General features: G+C 42.9%; 1 protein-coding gene across 5 annotated transcripts in view; it reads right to left on the bottom strand.

Moving 5' to 3' along the window:
* OBFC1 (oligonucleotide/oligosaccharide-binding fold containing 1) overlaps positions 1–1,801 on the bottom strand; it is a 37,606-nt gene extending 35,805 nt beyond the window's left edge. For 3 of the 5 annotated variants that reach the window (XM_010859408.1, XM_010859406.1, XM_010859410.1), the window contains exons 1-2: positions 1,412–1,562; positions 916–1,108 (exon numbers count right to left, since the gene is read on the bottom strand). In XM_010859408.1, the coding sequence (XP_010857710.1) occupies positions 916–1,048 (133 nt within the window). In that variant the 5' untranslated portion in view covers positions 1,049–1,108; positions 1,412–1,562. The other 2 variants (XM_010859407.1, XM_010859409.1) reach the window with 1 other exon arrangement.
* Positions 1,802–15,527: the final 13,726 nt, after the last annotated feature.

Genomic DNA, 15,527 nt, shown 5'->3' with positions numbered 1-15,527 from the left:
AAAATCTGTACAAAAGCCTTTGGTATAAGGTCATCCAAATATATTGGTAATGAGGATGGGAAACACACAAAACATGGTCTCATTAAAATTGTACATAGTTGAGATTCTTAACCACTTCTGACTCATAGCTTGCTATTCATTCAAAATAGCAAAGAGAGTTTAATCAAACTTCTCAGATAGCATAATAAACATGTGAAGATTCATCCACAGCTATGTGAATTACTTATTATCCTAAACTGTATTTGCTATACTTGGAGGTATGAAGATCCTACCTTTAGCGACCACCACTCTGATTTTAAAAATGATTTCTAACTTTATAATGCTTTGTTGCTCCAGTTACTATGATTCGAGAGCCCATTAGAGGCCAGGCACTGTTTAAGAGCTGGGATTACATAGATGAACAAGGCGGATGATGTCTTTCCTCTTGGGGAGTTTATATTATTTTGATTCTGATCTTGATTCTGATCTATTCAAACAAAACCAAACTCCACAAGAAAATCAGGCACAGTTAATCCTCTCTTTACAAAGAAAACTCTTAAGCTTTACAGGTGAGTCACATACCCATACCCAGGCCAGGTAAGTGGTTAGAAAAAGAAGTAAGGCCTAAGTTTTCTACCACAAACAGGTCCAGAGAAAAACAACTGAGCATTTTTAAATATGAAAGACCTCAAACCCAAGTAAAAACATTCTTCAGTACAAAGTTACTGCCCCAAACATCTATTTAAAAAAGATTTAGATTGTTTTGAACTTGCACAGAAATGAACTTGTCTAAGGATGCAGGTTAGGTCAGTTTCAAAGCTGCAACTGGAAAGGTTCTTCTAAGCCCCTAAGCCCCAAATTTCTGCAGCTTTGGGGGAAGGAAGGGTGGGGTACAGATGCAGCCCAGAGTAGCCACCTGGGTGACCAGCCACATACCTTGTACCTGGCCAGACTCCTTCAAGTCCAGGATGTCCCTGATGTAGAGTTTTGCAAAGGCTAGAAACACAGGATCCAAACCCCACAAGAGGGAAGGAGTTTCGTCTTCACACTGGCTGGAGTTAGACTCCATCTGGAGACTGGGCTGTGGCTTCCAGCCAGCCCTGAAAAGCTCAGCATCTACAGCCGAGATCTAGATGGGAGACAAAAACCAGGACGCAAAGCTGGTAACTTGGGTATTGAAATTGTCACGGCCCCTAAGCTGTTCCCTGGGCAGGCATCCCGAACTCTGGGAGGGGTAAACCCAGGGCCCCGGGCCTGTTAAACTGCGCGCCAAGGGCTTGAGGAAGGAGGTATTCCTCCAGTGAGGGCCCCTGAGTTCCTCAAGGCTTTTTCTTCTGCCCCACGGCAGTGTTTCTCCTTCTCCAAGGTACCCATTTCTAAATGGCTAAACACCAACTTTTCACTTGGGGGACATAAGGCCATATATGCGTACCCCGAAACCGCTTTAATACGTGGGTTCCAGAGAGGAATGGGCACCCTCGTGGCCAGACACGAGAGGGGGTAGAGTGGGTGGGACCGTTTGTAGCTAGGCCCCTGCATCTTCCGGTGTTGGGGATGAGACTGAGAAAGGGAGGAAAAGGAAACGAAAAACAGACCCGGTCGCGGCCCCTCCCGCCGCACCCGCGCCGTCGGCCCACAGGTCCTCGGAGCGCGCATGCCCGGCCCGTCCGGCGCTCAGAGGCCGCGGGCGCCCAAAGCCTGGAGGCGGCGCCGCCAACCCCGCCCGGAGCAGAAGCGCTAGGTCGAAGTCACCTCCCGTGCTCCCAGCTAAGGAGTTGGGGGGTTGGGCCCGACACCCTCCCGCGCGCGGGACCTACCACTGTGTCCCCGCCCAGGCCCTTCCTTCTTGCCGCCCGCGGCTCCGCCCCTTCCCAACGAGGCCGCGCCCCATTTTGCATCCCGCTGCGGCCTAGCCAGGTGCTCCTTTCCAGGTGGTGGCCGGCCTTGGCAAGGGCTGCGCGGGGCCCATTGCTTCTAGCAGCGACTTTCTTGAGTCTCCGCGGAAGTGCAGAACCCAAATCTCCGAGGCCTGGAAGCTGGCCCTAAAACTCCTGCTGCCCAATCCCCGCCTTCTTAAGTCCCCCTTTCATCCCAACTTAGTGGTGGGACCCTGACCCATGACCTCCAAGAGGTTAGGACTGGGTCAGACTTTTTTCTTTCCCTGATATGTTAAATGAACAAATAAAGCAATACCAAAAGCAGGGTTACATTGTGGTATTTTAAATATTTATTTACACTTGATAAATGATTTACTAACACACCCACTCTTTGATACTATACAGTCTCACTTTAGATAATGTTGGTACCTAAACTCGAGCTCTTGAGTGAATGTGAGGCCTTGGCTCTGCCAGAGACTAGCCTTCTTTGCAAGAGCATGACAAATTTTGTCTCCTTTGCTCTTATTCTGTGTGTACTCCAGAATGTTGTGCGTTTAAGACTTTTGAAGACTGCCATTTTGGTAAATTATGGCCACCTTGATGGTGCTTGTCCCCTGTATCCCCAATTAAAAGTGAGAAAAGATAGCTATGTTACTCTCATAAATAAATAAGCCACATCATGACATTGCTTGAGATGGCAAGAGTTCTTCCTAACTTACAGGGACTCTGTAAAATGGCAGAAAGGGTACAGGTCATGCTGGAAGGCCATGCCTACGGGAGATAAGTGGTGGCCAAAGAGATAACTGCCAAACTATTTAGCAGAAAAGGAGCTTCAAGCAGCTGGAACGGAAAATGTGTGTCATTGAAACAATGGCATTTAATTACATCCCTGGCCACTGAAGAAGCTAAAAAACAGAATCCTTGGTAAAGAAGAGCATCCCCTGTGATGAACAGTTGAGTCTATCAAGATTGAGGTTTAATTAAGAGAAGTACTTTTCTAATAGGGGGAGGTTCTCTTCAAGGAAGGACACCCAATATGAGTAGGGTAGGATGAGTGCTTCCAGCTGACTTGTAAGGTGGGGAAAGACAGGTTGGGTGACATTTCTGACTGCACACATCTGTCCCAGGGTGGAACTCGAGAAGAAAATCACTATTGAGTGTAGGCAGAGCCCAAGATTTTAGGAATGACTCTTATGACTCTTAAGGGTTGGGTGCTAGAAACCAAGGCCCTTCAGGACTCCAAGCTTATTAATGACCTTGGGGACGGCCACATCCATTTGGTAGGTATGGCCCCATACCCGGGGACAGACTGCCCCTGAAGTCATCATTTACCATGAAAGGACTCCTTGGAGTTTAAGGATGTTCCTTTTGATCCGAGCTCAAAATGTAGTTGGGTGTAGAATAGAATGTTCTAGACTGTTGAAGCATCTGGAAGAGTTTGCAAGGATCCTCTTCTCTGTTCCCTAGAGAAGGAAATGGCAACCCACTCCAGTACTATTGCCTGGAAAATCCCATGGACAGAGGAGCCTGGTAGGCTACAGTCTATGGGGTCGCAAAGAGTCGGACACGACTGAGCGACTTCACTGTCACTGTCTTCTCTGTTATCACCATCAGGAGAGATTCCAAGTTCCAAGTCATGCTTACACGTGCAGAGGGCCTGGAGGACTCTTGGCTGGGATTCCACAGCACTGCAAAGCAGACACTTTAAACCCAACCATCGACACAATGCTTGGAACCCTTCTCAGAGTGAAATAACTTGGTTTTGCAAGCATTTCTGACAGACCAGACAATCCTTTCCAGAAACTGAGACTTTAATAAATTCTTCTAGAAAATGAGGGGATTGAACTGCATATCTTCTACCTCAAAGCACAAACCATATTATCTTAACTGTTTTCTACACCTAACAGGTAGAATAGAGTGCTCTCTTGCACATTGACTTAAATTTGAAGTTTACGTTAGTAGAGTAGCAGTTAGAAGTTTATAATAAAGACAGCTTATCAATGCTATTCGGAGAAGGCAATGGCACCCCACTCCAGTACTCTTGCCTGGAAAATCCCATGGATGGAGGAGCCTGGTAGGCTGCAGTCCATGGGGTTGCATAGAGTCGGACACGACTGAGCGACTTCACTTTCACTTTTCACTTTCATGCATTGGAGGAGGAAATGGCAACCCACTCCAGTGTTCTTGCCTAGAGAATCCCAGGGACAGCGGGGCCTGGTGGGCTGCCGTCTATGGGGTCGCACAGAGTTGGACACGACTGAAGTGACTTAGCAGCAGCAGCAGCAGCATCAATGCTATTATGTTAATGTTATAACCCTGGGGGGTGGGGTGGCATTTTTGGCCACTCAGCCTACTTTAAATACTCTCTGCGTGCTATGGGGAAGCACTAGAAATTTTTATTTCACTGGAGCAAAAAGAGTAATATATTAAATAAAACAAGAGGCTAAATTGTGTGGCCTGACTAATAACTAATACGTGGGTTACAGAAGGTAAACTGGAAGGGAAGAGAAGGGGGCTTATCAAGTAAAATAATGTATGTAACCACTGGAACAAAGTAAGCACTCAAAGTGTGTCCAGCTGTGATAGTGAGTGATGATAGCATCTTATAAGCACATATAAGCTGTTATCATCTTTCACTATGGAGGGGGGATTTAAGCTGGATTTTGAGACTGTGGAGGAACGATTCATTCATTCATGAAATGTATTTGTCAAGCACTGTACTGGACACTGGTGGGTAAAAAGGAGATAAGACAGATTGAGTACAGCCCTCAGGGAGCTTCCATTCTGTTGGAGGGAAAGGGGAAAGACAGTAGACAAATAAATGAATAACACAAATACAGATTGGTCTTAGTGCTTTGAAGGAAATTGGAAGTATGTTATGATCACTTATAATGGGATGTGGGATCTGCGTTATATAGATCTGCTTTGATTGGATGAGAGGAGACCTGAAGGATGAGACAGAGTCAGCCATGAAAACTGCTAAGAGCATCCCAGGCAGTGGTCAAAGTAAGGGTGAATGGAGGTGGGAAAGGACTTCCCTCCTGGAGGAACAGAAGAGAGGATGGAGAGAAGAGTTGCATACATAATTGGCACACGAGCAGAAGGCAGATCCCAGAGGGCCTCACAGGCCATAAGAGGTTGGAATTTTATTCTCAGTCTCCCTGTATGTAAAAAGAGGGATAATATGGTGATGGGCTGGGAGCAGGGCAAACACAGCAGGATGGCACATCTGTGAGCAAGCCAACAAGGCAGACTGACCCAGGAGAGCAGCTAGCAGGAACAGGCTGGAAATCAGGATTGTAGAAGGGCTTGAATTAGGTTCTATTTTTCTTCCCTGTAAGCAGTAAAGTGTTGTTATCTACCAGAGGAATGATTTAACATTTTTTTTTAATTGCAGAGGTTCCTGCTGAATCTAACATACTATGGTAAGGAACCCAAAAATATGTAAGAAGACTTCTCTACCCAATTTACTGAATCTATTCAAAAAATTGTGCCAAGGGATATTTACCAAATGATAATAAAAGACTAGAGTAAAAAAACACTACTGGCTATCTTGCTGGGGGCCTCACCTGTACCACTTGTCCTGCCTCCTCAGCAGTCTTGCTCAGTCCACCGCGATGTCACCGTCTCCCTCTCTCTGACTTCCCCTGGGCACATCCACAGGCTCACCTCTCTCTTTTAAGCTTAAGAAAATAGCCTTTCTGAAAACCCCAGCCCTTGAACTACTGTTCTCGCACTCTCTTGCTCTCTGTTCAAAGTTTCTTGGAAGAGTCATACATATTCCCTATCCACACTTCCTCATCTCCAATTTGGTATATCATTGTTTGGCTCACCCTAACTTAACCTTCAGCTAACTCTACTCCAGCACACCACTCCACTGAAACTCCTCTCCTAAAGTTAACAATTATATTCAAATTCTCAAATGGTACTTTCCTTTCCTTATCATTCATTTTTTTCCTGATTTTCTAGCTTTGGAATGATGAGCTGATTATATTCTCTTCCTACCCACCTTGGTTTCCTGGTATCCTTTTGGGTGCCTCTTCTACCTTTCTGTTGCTTCCTTTGCAATGTCCTCTTCCTCTGTTAATCTCTTATGTGTTGATGTTCCCCAGAGTTCAATGTCCTTTTCTAAAAACCGTATCTATTTTTGATTGTGCTGGGTCTTCATTACTGTGCATGGCTTTCTCTAGTGTAGGTGAGCGGGGTGGCTACTCTTCGTTGTGGTGTGCAGGCTTCCCATTGTGGTTCAGTTCAGTTCAGTTCAGTTGTGCTCAGTCGTGTCCGACTCTTTGTGACCCCATGGACTGCAGCACACCAGGTCTCCTGTCCATCACCAACTTCTGGAGTTTACCCAAACTCATGTCCATCGAGTTGGTGATGCCATCCAACCATCTCATCCTCTGTCATCTCCTTCTCCTCCTGCCCCCAATCCCTCCCAGCATCAGGGTCTTTTCCAGTGAGTCAACTCTGCATGAGGCGGCCAAAGTACTGGAGTTTCAGCTTCAACATCAGTCCTTCCAGTGAACACCCAGGACTGATCTCCTTTAGAATGGACTGGTTGGATCTCTTTGCAGTCCAAGGGACTCTCAAGAGTCTTCTCCAACACCACAGTTCAAAAGCATCCATTCTTCAGCACTCAGCTTTCTTCACAGTCCAACTCTCACATCCATACATGACCACTGGGAAAACCATAGCCTTGACTAGATGGACCTTTGTTGGCAAAGTAATGTCTCTGCTTTTGAATATGCTATCTAGGTTGGTCATAACTTTCCTTCCAAGGAGTAAGTGTCTTTTAATTTCATGGCTGCAGTCACCATCTGCAGTGATTTTGGAGCCCCCAAAAATAAAGTCAGCTGCTGTTTCCACTGTTTCCCCATCTGTTTCCCATTGTGGTGGCTTCTCTTATTTGTGGAGCACAGACTCTAGGATGTGTGGGCTTCAGTAGTTGCAGCACATGGGCTCTGGAGTGAGGGCTCAGCTGTGGCACAGGGGCTGTATTTGCCCCTCGGCATGTGGAATCTTCCTGGACCAGAGATCAAACCCATGTCCCCTGCATTGGCAGGCAGATTCTTATCCACTGCACCACCAGGGAAGTTCAAGTCCAGTTTCCTGCCCACTTCCTTGTCATCCCATGTCCTCTTACTGAGTAGCCTAATCCAAACCCATGGCTTCAACAGAACCATTGTTCTAGAGACTCTCCCCTCTTCACATCTAGCCCAGAACTCTCCTCAGCTCCACATCTGAAGTTCCAACTGGACTCTCCTGGGTACTGCAGGCTAAACCTCTTGCCCCACAATTCTGTCTCTCTCTTTTCTGTCATGTGAATATTATCACCACCTGCCAACCATCTAAATCAGAAAACTGGAATGTTTTATGGATATCTCCATCTCTTTCACCCTTAATGCAATTAATCACAAAGACCTGTCAACTCTGCTTCCTAGATACGTGCTCTTAATTTAGTCCCTCTTCCCTGCTCCTGTTACCATAGCCTCAGTCCAGGCTTTCATCATTATGGCCTGGATCACTGCCACCACCTCCCAACTAGTCCTTCTGCCTCTAGGTGGGCCTCCCTCCAATTTATCACCTATGCTCCCGTCAGGATGATCCTTATAAAATGCAATTTAGACAATGTTTCTCCCTTGTCTAAAATCTTCCAATGACTATATGTAGTCTGCAAAATAAAGTTCAAATTTCCTTGTATTTCATACCTAGTTCCTCATTGCCTGGGTATAATCCAGCTCTTTGGGCTGGGACCCCGCCAATCCCTCATAGCTATACTTTCTAGGTCGGCATCTTCATTGCTTTTCCTCAAGACATTAATAAAAATCTAGACAAATGAGATTGAGAACAAAAGAAAATAGATTTCACCTCAGTAATGGGCACTGAGAATGTCCAAGAAATTGACAGAGTAGGTCAAGTTTGAGCACCAGACTCTATTATTAATAACGTCTCAAGGTGTTCAATTTGGGAAATGCTACTAAAGGCATCTGAACCAACTGAGAGTTCCTGGAATATGGAACTCTCTTTTGTTTCTCCCCTGTCTGCCTGATGCCATTCACCTATTAATTAACTTTTTGAAATGAACCCTATGTGCTAAGGAATTGTAGATACTAAGCATGCAAACGGCAAAAAGGCTCTGAGTAAGCTAAGCAAGTAAACCCATGAATGCAATATGTCGTAATAAATGCTATGTAACTTCAGAGAATAAGGTGGGGGACCAGAGTTGGTGGGATTAGGAAACAGTAACCTTGCTTCCCCCTTTTTCACTTGGGTTATCTCTGACATAGTTGTCAGTTTTCACTTCATGTATTCTGAGTTCTAGTTAAGTGCACATCCATTTATAATTGTTAAATTTTCCTTACTACTCTTTTATCATTTTGAAATGTCCCTCTTAGTCTCGAGTAATATTTCTTAACGTCTATTTTGACTAATAGTAATATAATCGCTTCAGCTCTCAAATGGTAACTGTTAATGGAATATCTTTCTCCATCCTTTCACTTCCCATCTATTTATGTCTTTGCATAGGTGTGTCTTCTGTAGGCAGCGTAGTTCGATTTTGCCTTTTTATCCAGTCTGACAATCTCTTCATTTTGATTTGAGTGTTTAGACATTTCATAGGTAATGTAATTATTGATATGGTCAGATTTATATTCATCATTTATCTGTTTTCTATAGCTCAACTCACTTCTTCATTCTTCTGCTCTGTCTTGACTGGCTTCTTTTATGTTAAATATTTTCATTGTAACATTTAAATTCTGTTAATTTTCAAAAATAATTTAGTTTTTTAGGAATTTTAATATACATCTCAATTTTATCACAGTCTACTTCAGATTAATACTAATTAAATTCTAGAAATATGTAGAAACTTTGCCTCAATATACCTCTATTCCCTTCTCCGTTTTTGTGCTATTATTGTCATATAGGGTACATCCATGTAAGTTATAAAACCAGCAACACAATGTTATAATTATTGCTTTAAATAATTTTATGTCTTTTAAAGAAGTTGAGGCATAAGAAATAGATAACTGCAGTCTTTTATACTGGCCCATATAATTATCATCTCTGGTCATCTTCATTTCTTCCTGGAGGTATGGGCAGTTCAAAATGAACGAGTCCCTTCAATGGTGGCAGAGGTGCTTTTGGTACTGACAGCCTGCTCTGTCTGGACAGAACTTCTAGATTGACCAACCTGGATCTAAGAATGGGGAAGGAAATGGCAGGGGCCACAATGCCACAGACTTTCATTTTCTTACCTGAAGTCGAAGCATGAGCACTTTTCAGATAGTTGCGTGCCTTTGATCTATTCTCAGAGTGCTGATATGGTTGTTTTGGTCCATTCTTTTCTTTTTTTAGGTCACACCTTGTAGAACGTGGGATCTTAGTTCCCCAACCGGGAATCAAACTCACGCCTCCTGAATTGGGAGCACAGAATCTTAAACACTAGACAGCAGGGAAGTCCTGTTTTGGTCACTTTTGTCTAGTTTTCTGATTACATTTTAGAGAGATCATTGCTGATATTCTCAATGATCCCAGCTTTTGGTTAATAGTAGATCAATCAAGCAGGATAAGGAAGCCAAGAAATAGGGATAAAGGACTGAACCTTAGAACAAGGTCAGAAATTTACCTAGTTGGAGAAAGCAGTTACTCACATTCCATCCTACTTTATGGAGTTTGAGAAGATGCCTAAGTCAGCAGAAGGCACTGTGCATACCAGTGCAAACCATTGGAGAACTTTCTGGAATGAGAAGAACTGGAATTGACATTAAGAGGTGGCTGAGGCTGAGACACTGTCTAGGTCCTTGCATTTAAAACAAGTAGCTCCTCTTTCCTGCATATGTGGTCTAATTTCACCAAAGGGGATCCAAACCTTAGGAGGATGGCCTCTGGAAAGCTGAAGACAGCATGAGGTAATGAGCTTGGGTTCAGCCTAGAGGGCAGAGAATGACTTCTCATAAGTAAAACTTGTGTTCCAAGAGCCTGGCTTGAGTGAATAAGAAATAATTTTGAATTTTGTATTTTAAAAGTCTGTATCTCAAAGAAAGAAGGACAGTGGTTGCCAGGGACTGGGGGGAGGAGCAAAGAGGGAATTATTAGTGCACGAGTACAGAGTTTCAGACACGACTGAGAGTGCACACATGCACAGTTTCAGTTTTGCAAGATGAAAACAGTTCTGGGGATGGATACTGGTGATGGTTGCCCAACAACATGAATGTACTTAGTATCACTGAACCATACACATAAAAATGATTAAGATGGTAAATTTTGTGTGTTTGTTACCACAATTTTGAAAACTGGGGAGAAAAGCGTATATCTCAGGACAATGCTAGGCACAGCTGTGGTTTGCGGTATGTAAACTTATGTGACAGTCACCTGTGTACTACTTTATGCCTGGTCAATTAAGCCACAAATCTACAGGATCTGTTGCCAAGGTTGGAGGTTCCTGGGCTTACCAAGTAGTTTATGAGCTAGATGGATGATTATGAATTGAACTCATAATGAGGTAAGTGAAAGCGATCCAATCTTGACTCTTGACCTTAAGTTTTAGATGTACACCCACTCTTCTGAGCAAGCCCAAGAGCGCCACTCTGACTGATGACAGGTGTCTTTGCAGGGGCAGAGCTGGCAACACAACCACTTCCCTAGTGGCAACCAGCTACCAGAGAGCACACCAGCTGGAAAATAAACTATCTGTGTCTTTTCTTATATTTCCCTTCTTATTATAAACATTCTGCAAGGATTGTGAAGCATTTGGAACTAAGGATTATGTTTTGGAGAAACGGGATTAATAGTTAATAATAACAGGCCAGCATAAAATCATTAATAAAAACATCAAAAGAAATGAGAACTTTTTGGGGGGAGGATAGGGATAAATTAGGGCTTTGAGATTAACAGATACACACTACTATATATAAAATAGATAAATGACAAGGACCTACTGTATAGCACAGGGAATTATATTTGATATCTTGTGATAACTTATAATGGAAAGGAATCTGAAAAAGAATATATATATTATATACATATATAAATGAATCATGTTGCTATACAGTGGAAATTAATACAACACTGAAATCAAGTATACTTCAATTTTAGGAAGATGGAGATATGCCATCTTTAAAAGTTTAAAAAATGAGAACTTTTAACGCAAGACTTTCGTAAAAGCTTATAATCTTGATCAAATAAATTATGTACAGACATTAAACGAATTAAAAATGATGGTGTGTTTTCCAATTTTTTACTGTCGAGTATATATTATTTAATAACAAAAGTCATTTTAAAATTAGCATCCCTTAAATTTCACAAATGTGATGCTGAGTGAAACAAGCCAGATACAAAAGAGAGTGTATACTGTATGTTTTATTTACAAAAAATGCAAACCAAGTGTAAGTATTCTATGTTGCTTGAAGTCAGGATAGTGGTTATTTTTGGGGGAGGGTGGTGCCTTTCCAGAAGGAACCATGAGGAGCTTCTGAGGATGTGTGTGTGAGTGCTCAGTCGCTCAGTCGTGTCCAGCTCTTTGTGATCCCATGAACTGTAGCCCACCAGGCTCCTCTGTTCATGGGATCTCCCAGGCAAGAATACTGGAGTGGGTTGCCATTTCCTTCTCCACAGGATTTTCCTGTTCCAGGGATCAGACCTGGGTCCCCAGCATTGGCAGGTAGATTCTTTATCACTGAGCCACCTGGGAAGCCTTCTTCTGAGGATACTGGTCATTTAATGTTTCTTCATCTATATTTTATTTCAATAAAATATTAACAATTTTTTCATCCTTAGCTTTGAATTAATTGCATTTAAAGTTGAGAGGAATTAAAAAGTGAAAAGTTATTAAATTATAAGACCCCACATTTTGTGTTACTGTCACTTGTGTAGAAAAATAGACCATTTTTAATGTTAATGTAATTCAAGTGATAAGATACAGACAACATCAGCCTTCACTTTTCTTAATTATTTGACCTGTGCCTATAGGCTCGGGTAGTCATAGCATTTCATAATCATTATCACAAAGCTGGCCAATGGAATAGAATTTTGTTTCTGTTATCGATTTATAATTCTCCCCAGGGCGACTTTCAATCAAGGAAAAATTGAACTCCCCAATGATGTCAAAGACAGCATATTGCAGAGGTTAATTAACGAGTCACCCAGAGAAGATTGAATAGCCATTGTGCTGACATGTTCAAGAGCTAATCGGTTCTGATGATGTAATTTTCGGTAGTGCTTGATGTCTATTAGCCTGATGGCTGACAGCTGCTGTGGACCCCGAAGATTAAAGTGTGAAGTATGCGGGATGAGTGCTTTCAATGGAGAGAAACTTATATAGAGCAAAGTGAATATGACCTGGTCATGCTGGTTATTCTACTTGGAAATCCTGCCCACTTCTTCTTTATTTATACAGATTGCTTTTACCAGGTCTAAGGCAATCTCAGCTCCAGGCTCACATTATCCAAGACCACCCCAGTCAACACAGACGCTCTGTTCTCTGAACTCTTGTGAAACTTACAGTCAGAATTATATGCTTTAGCACTTCCTGAATGTTTATCATGTACCCTCAACTTGACCATAGGCTACTAAGGATATCTTTCTTTTCTGTATCTCTCACAGTGTAGAACCTAATGGTTGGCACAAAATTTAAATAAAAATAATTGGGGCAAAATATTGATAATTGCCTAAGCAGAGGGATGGTTACATGTGGATTTCTGCTATTATTCTTGCTGCATCTGTGTGTTTGGAAATTCCCTCAATAGCAGGGTTGACAGATTTAGCAAATAATAATGCAGGATGGCCCACAACATTTGAATTTCAGATAAACAGTGAAAATTTTCTTCTTACTAATAATTTATATTATATTTTATTATAGAACCCATAATTTTTCATACTATTAAATTTAATCATATAATTTATAATAATATTCTTGTATATTTTTATTAAACATTATATTACTATTCCATTATATTTTATATTACTATTTTATGTTCCTATGGGACATCTTTTTACCAAAATGTTATCTATTATTTATCTGAAATGCAAATTTAATTGGGTATCCTATACTTTATCTAGCAACCTGACTTTCTGGAAACTTAAAAACATAATTGGTGATTAGTCAATAGACTCAAAGAAGTGGGTGATAGAAAGAAGTAGTGCCTTTCTCTTAAACTGTGACCTGGTGTCACTTACTTATTAAAAAGGCAGTTCCCTAGGGTCTCCTCCCCAACCTTGGGGTGCCAAATCAGTATCTCTGCTGGTGGGACTCTGCATCTGCAATCAGATCTCAGATGATTCTGATGCTATTGCTAGCCAACCTGATGCCTTTATTTTAAAACAGCCTGATGTTTTTAGTTTTTCTGATATGATATTAAAAAAAAATTATGAAAATGTTTTTAAAACATAAATGAAAAGTTTAAAACATTTAAATTTATTATTTATTTATAATTTATATTTAAGGATGAGCTTTAAATATAAATAATAAATAAATAAATTATTTATTATTATTTGTTGGGTCTTGGTTGTGGCACTTAGTTGCGATCTTTGTTGCAGCGCATGGACTCTCAAGTTGTGGGGTGTGGGCTCCAGAGCTCACAGGCTCTGTAGTTGTGGCGGGTGGGTTTATTTGCTCTGCTGCGTGTGGGATCTTAGTTCCTTGACCAGGGATGAAACCACTGGACCACCAGGTAAGTCCCTGATATGACCTTTTATTTCCTTGTAATGGTCTTATTTGAGTAACTTCTCTGTTTTCATGTCAAGGACTTGACTGAAGAGATACTGATTTTCTTGTACCATGACTCAGCCACTAAAGTTACAAGTCAAATGCTGTTACAAATATTCTAGTAGCCTTTTGTAGTTAAGCTCATCCTTAAATATTCATCAAACCCAGCATCTTAACTACTGATATTTATTTTCCTGGTACTATTCATTATTATTGAGAAATATGTCACTGGCAAGTTTGCAGCTCCCGTTAGTATTTTCAGGGATTCTAGAGTATCAAAATATCCTGATTTGTTTGGGACTATTCTAATTTCAGCATTGATGTTTGTGTGTCCTGGGAGGTCCCTCAGCCCTGGTTGCCCTGGCCATCCTACCTGAGTAGATGCCCCAGTATACCACTCAGATGCTCATGTCACAACTAGGGCACTCTTTTCACCAGTTGCTGGTAGTGTCAGCTTACAGTTGAGACTGTACTCAGACAATTGCCTCACTCCAAATTATGGCCTGTCCCCAGGAACTGTAAGCCATTGATGGAGCCCAGTCCTCAATTCAGGACTTCTCTGATTGGCCATCCCTTCTCTGGAGATCCCTGTGGTGACAACTGAAGCCTCTGTTACAACTCCTTGCAATTCAACTTCTCCTTCTACACAATCCTGCTTCCCTAGCTCCCTTGCAGGGGCAACCCCTGCAGGCATTCCCTCATATACCGGCTACAGGCTGGTAATAAAAACCCCTCACTAGTGGTAGGTCACTCAAGTACTCTTGCCTGGAAAATCCCATGGACGGAGGAGCCTGGTAGGCTGCAGTCCATGGGGTCGCTAAGAGTCGGACACGACTGAGAGACTTCACTTTCACTTTTTACTTTCATACATTGGAGGAGGAAATGGCAACCCACTCCAGTGTTCTTGCCTGGAGAATCCCAGGGACAGCGGGGCCTGGTGGGCTGCCGTCTATGGGGTCGCACAGAGTTGGACAGACTGAAGCGACTTAGCAGCAGCAGTGGAAGGTAGTGGCGCTATTATTCCCAGGTGGCGCTGCTGCTGCTAAGTCGCTTCAGTCGTGTCCGACTCTGTGCAACCCCATAGACAGCAGCCCACCAGGCTCCATTGTCCCTGGGATTCTCCAGGCAAACACTGGAGTGGGTTGCCATTTCCTTCTCCAATGCACGAAAGTGAAAAGTGAAAGTGAAGTCGCTCAGTCATGTCCGACTCTTTGCGACCCCATGGACTGCAGCCTACCAGACTCCTCCGTCCATGGGATTTTCTGGGCAAGAGTACTGGAGTGGGGTGCCATTGCCTTCTCCTGCCAACCAATGCAAGAGATGTAAGAGTCACAGGTTCGATCCCTGGGTCAGGAAGATCCCCTGAAGAAGGGAATGGCAATCCACTCCAGTATTCTTGCCTGGAGAATCCCATGGACAGAGGAGCCTGACATGCTACGGTTCATGGGGTCGCAAAGAATCGGACACAACTGAAGCAACTTAGCATTAGCAGTGGTAGGTGGAATCACTGACAAAGTAGTGCAACTGTAAAACTTTGGCCAGCAGTGAACAGGAGTGGAACGCTAGAGGAAGGGAATGCACTGGAGGGAATGCCGCATCCTGGGCACCCAGAGATTCAGGGAAAGTAGTCATTTAAGGACAGTAAAACAATGGATTTTACTGGCCGCTATCAATGTATTAGGGAGAGACAAGAAAGGCTGAGAGTGATTAATCACCAATTTGAGAGGCGAGATCTCCTGGGGCTAAGGCCTAGAACTTAAATTACAAGGTAGCAGAGCTCCAGTGAAGACAGAATTCTCAGTCCTAACAAGTCAGCTGGAGAAGGCAATGGCAACCCACTCCAGTGCTCTTGCCTGGAAAATCCCATGGACGGAGGAGCCTGGTAGGCTGCAGTCCATGGGGTCGCAAAGAGTTGGACATGACTGAGCGACTTCACTTTCACTTTTCACTTTCATGCACTGGAGAAGGAA

Source organism: Bison bison, unplaced genomic scaffold, assembly GCF_000754665.1.
Source record: "Bison bison bison isolate TAMUID 2011002044 unplaced genomic scaffold, Bison_UMD1.0 scf7180017864456, whole genome shotgun sequence".
Lineage (NCBI taxonomy): Eukaryota > Metazoa > Chordata > Mammalia > Artiodactyla > Bovidae > Bison > Bison bison.
Note: the sequence above shows the minus strand (reverse complement) of the source record. Positions and strands in the feature narration are given on the sequence as shown.